Source organism: Tilletiopsis washingtonensis (genome assembly GCF_003144115.1).
Source record: "Tilletiopsis washingtonensis strain MCA 4186 unplaced genomic scaffold FA09scaffold_4, whole genome shotgun sequence".
Classification (NCBI taxonomy): Eukaryota; Fungi; Basidiomycota; class Exobasidiomycetes; order Entylomatales; genus Tilletiopsis; species Tilletiopsis washingtonensis.
The window spans coordinates 583,323-585,201 of NW_020312001.1; the positions used below are offsets into that span (position 1 = coordinate 583,323).

General features: G+C 65.1%; 1 protein-coding gene across 1 annotated transcript; it reads right to left on the reverse strand.

Moving 5' to 3' along the window:
• Nucleotides 1-4: 4 nt before the first annotated feature.
• FA09DRAFT_336951 (hypothetical protein) lies at nt 5-1,511 on the reverse strand (the record flags this gene model as incomplete). The annotated part of the gene is made up of 2 exons (XM_025743951.1): nt 5-73; nt 879-1,511. 2 exons carry the CDS (start codon nt 1,509-1,511, stop codon nt 5-7), a joined length of 702 nt encoding a protein of 233 aa, XP_025600402.1.
• Nucleotides 1,512-1,879: the final 368 nt, after the last annotated feature.

The following is a 1,879-nucleotide window of genomic DNA, read 5'->3' on the forward strand; positions in this document are numbered from 1 at the left end:
GTTGTTATAATTGCACAACGAGCGGCGCCTCCTCTCCCTCGCCCAGCTCATCCTCGAGCATCACCTCCTCGTCCTGCCTTGCCTCAATGTCGATCGCAAAGCGCGCGCGCAGACAGAGGGCCAGCGCTCGCCAGGCGGCGATCAACGGCGCCGCTCCTGCTCCCGCTGCTGCTTCTGCTTCTGCTTCTGCCTCTGCTTCTGCTTCTGCTTGATGAGGAGGAGAAGCTCGAGCGTCTTGCGGCGCTTCCTCCTGCTTCTCCGAGTGCGCCTTGTGCGAGCTCGAGCGAGGCCGAGGCCATGCAGCTAGAGCAGAGACGATGTTGCGTCTTAGCTCGCCCAATTCTCCCTCGAGCCAGTCCTGCAGGTTTGCTTCGTCGCACTCTTCAAAGAAGCTCCCACTTACACTCCCCATCTGCGCTGTGAGCACTTGCAGGAACGCCGGATGCACATCGACGGCTTGCGCGGGCCCTACGACGGAGGTGGGGGAACTGATGGGCGGCAAAGGCGCACCGAGGAGCGCGCCGGATCGACAGAAGAGCTCGACCAACACGCGCCAGTGCGTAAAGGAGGCATAGCTTTGCAAGCTGCTGAAGAGCAGCCAGCTGAGCTCGAACTCGGCAAGCAGACATGTGGTGCCTGTGTGTGTGTGTGTTTGTTTGCGGCTACAAGTCAGCTTGGGGGAGAGGGGTAAAGGCACCCACACCCGCCCACGAAACCGTGTGTGCTCTCGTACAGAGCCCACCTCCCACAACAAACAACAACAATCAACACTCACCTCCTGCCTCCTCGAGTGCCTCCGCCAAGCTCAAGCTCTTATCTTCGCTCCATCTACTCCTCTCCTCTCCCACTGCCTCTTTCCAACTCTGTCTCAAGCGCACCCTTGTAAACGCCAGTGTGCCTCTGAAGCGCTCCGACTTCGAGTCGTTCAGGTGTGCCTCGAGTGCGCGTTCGGCGCGCGAAGCTCGCTGGCCACGCGGCAGCTCGGCGTGCACGAGCGACTGCGAGGCGTCGATGTGCAGCTCGCTTGAGGCGGCCCCGACGGCGCCGCAAAGGACGCGAGGGAGCACGTGGGGCACGCGCCAGAGGAGCCGCGTCTGCATGGCCCATGCGCGCTGTGCGGGCGCGGGGAGCGGATAGGGGACCGCTGCGCCTCGGTGGGCAGAGGAGGATGAGGAGGAAGCAGCAGGCGCGAGGGCCGAATCTGCCTCTGCCTCTGCGTCGCTGTCGCTGCTGCTGCTGCTGCTGCTGCTGCTGCTGCGCAACGACTGGGCGTCTTGATCCCACGCGCGTCTCGTCTCGTCGTCGGCGTGCGTCGTTCGGAAGAAGATGCCTCTGCGCGGCGGCGCGCCTGGCATGCCGCCGGAGCTGTGCGGCGCAGGCTGCCAGGCCAGCAGGTGCCAGCCTCGCGGCAGGCGTGCGATGCGCGCCAGAGGCAGCGGCTGCGGGAAGTCGAGGCCGTCGAGATGCAGCGTGGCATGCGCGGGCAGAGGCGGAGAGAGATGCAGCGACATTTGGGAAGTGAGGGGGGCAAAGAGGAGGGAAGCAAGCGGAGCAAATGGGGGCAAGGGGGGAAGGAGGTTGAAGTGGAGCGCAACTCGGCCACCGCGCACGGCGCGCGTCCACCGGCCACAAGCACGTCGGCTGCTGCGCACGGTGCTCGGCGCGCGCGCCTTTGGCGTGTCGCACGCCGGCATCGGCATCCTGACTCTGCACCACCACCGTCTTGCCTCACACACACACTGCACACCATGTCATCCGCCGCCCTCGTCGACGCCGATGCGCTGCCGCCGACGCTGCAGAACATTTTGGACCAGCGCAGCCTCAAGTGGATCTTCTGCGGCGGCAAGGTGCGTTTGCGTGAAGGGGGGGAGGGGGGGGG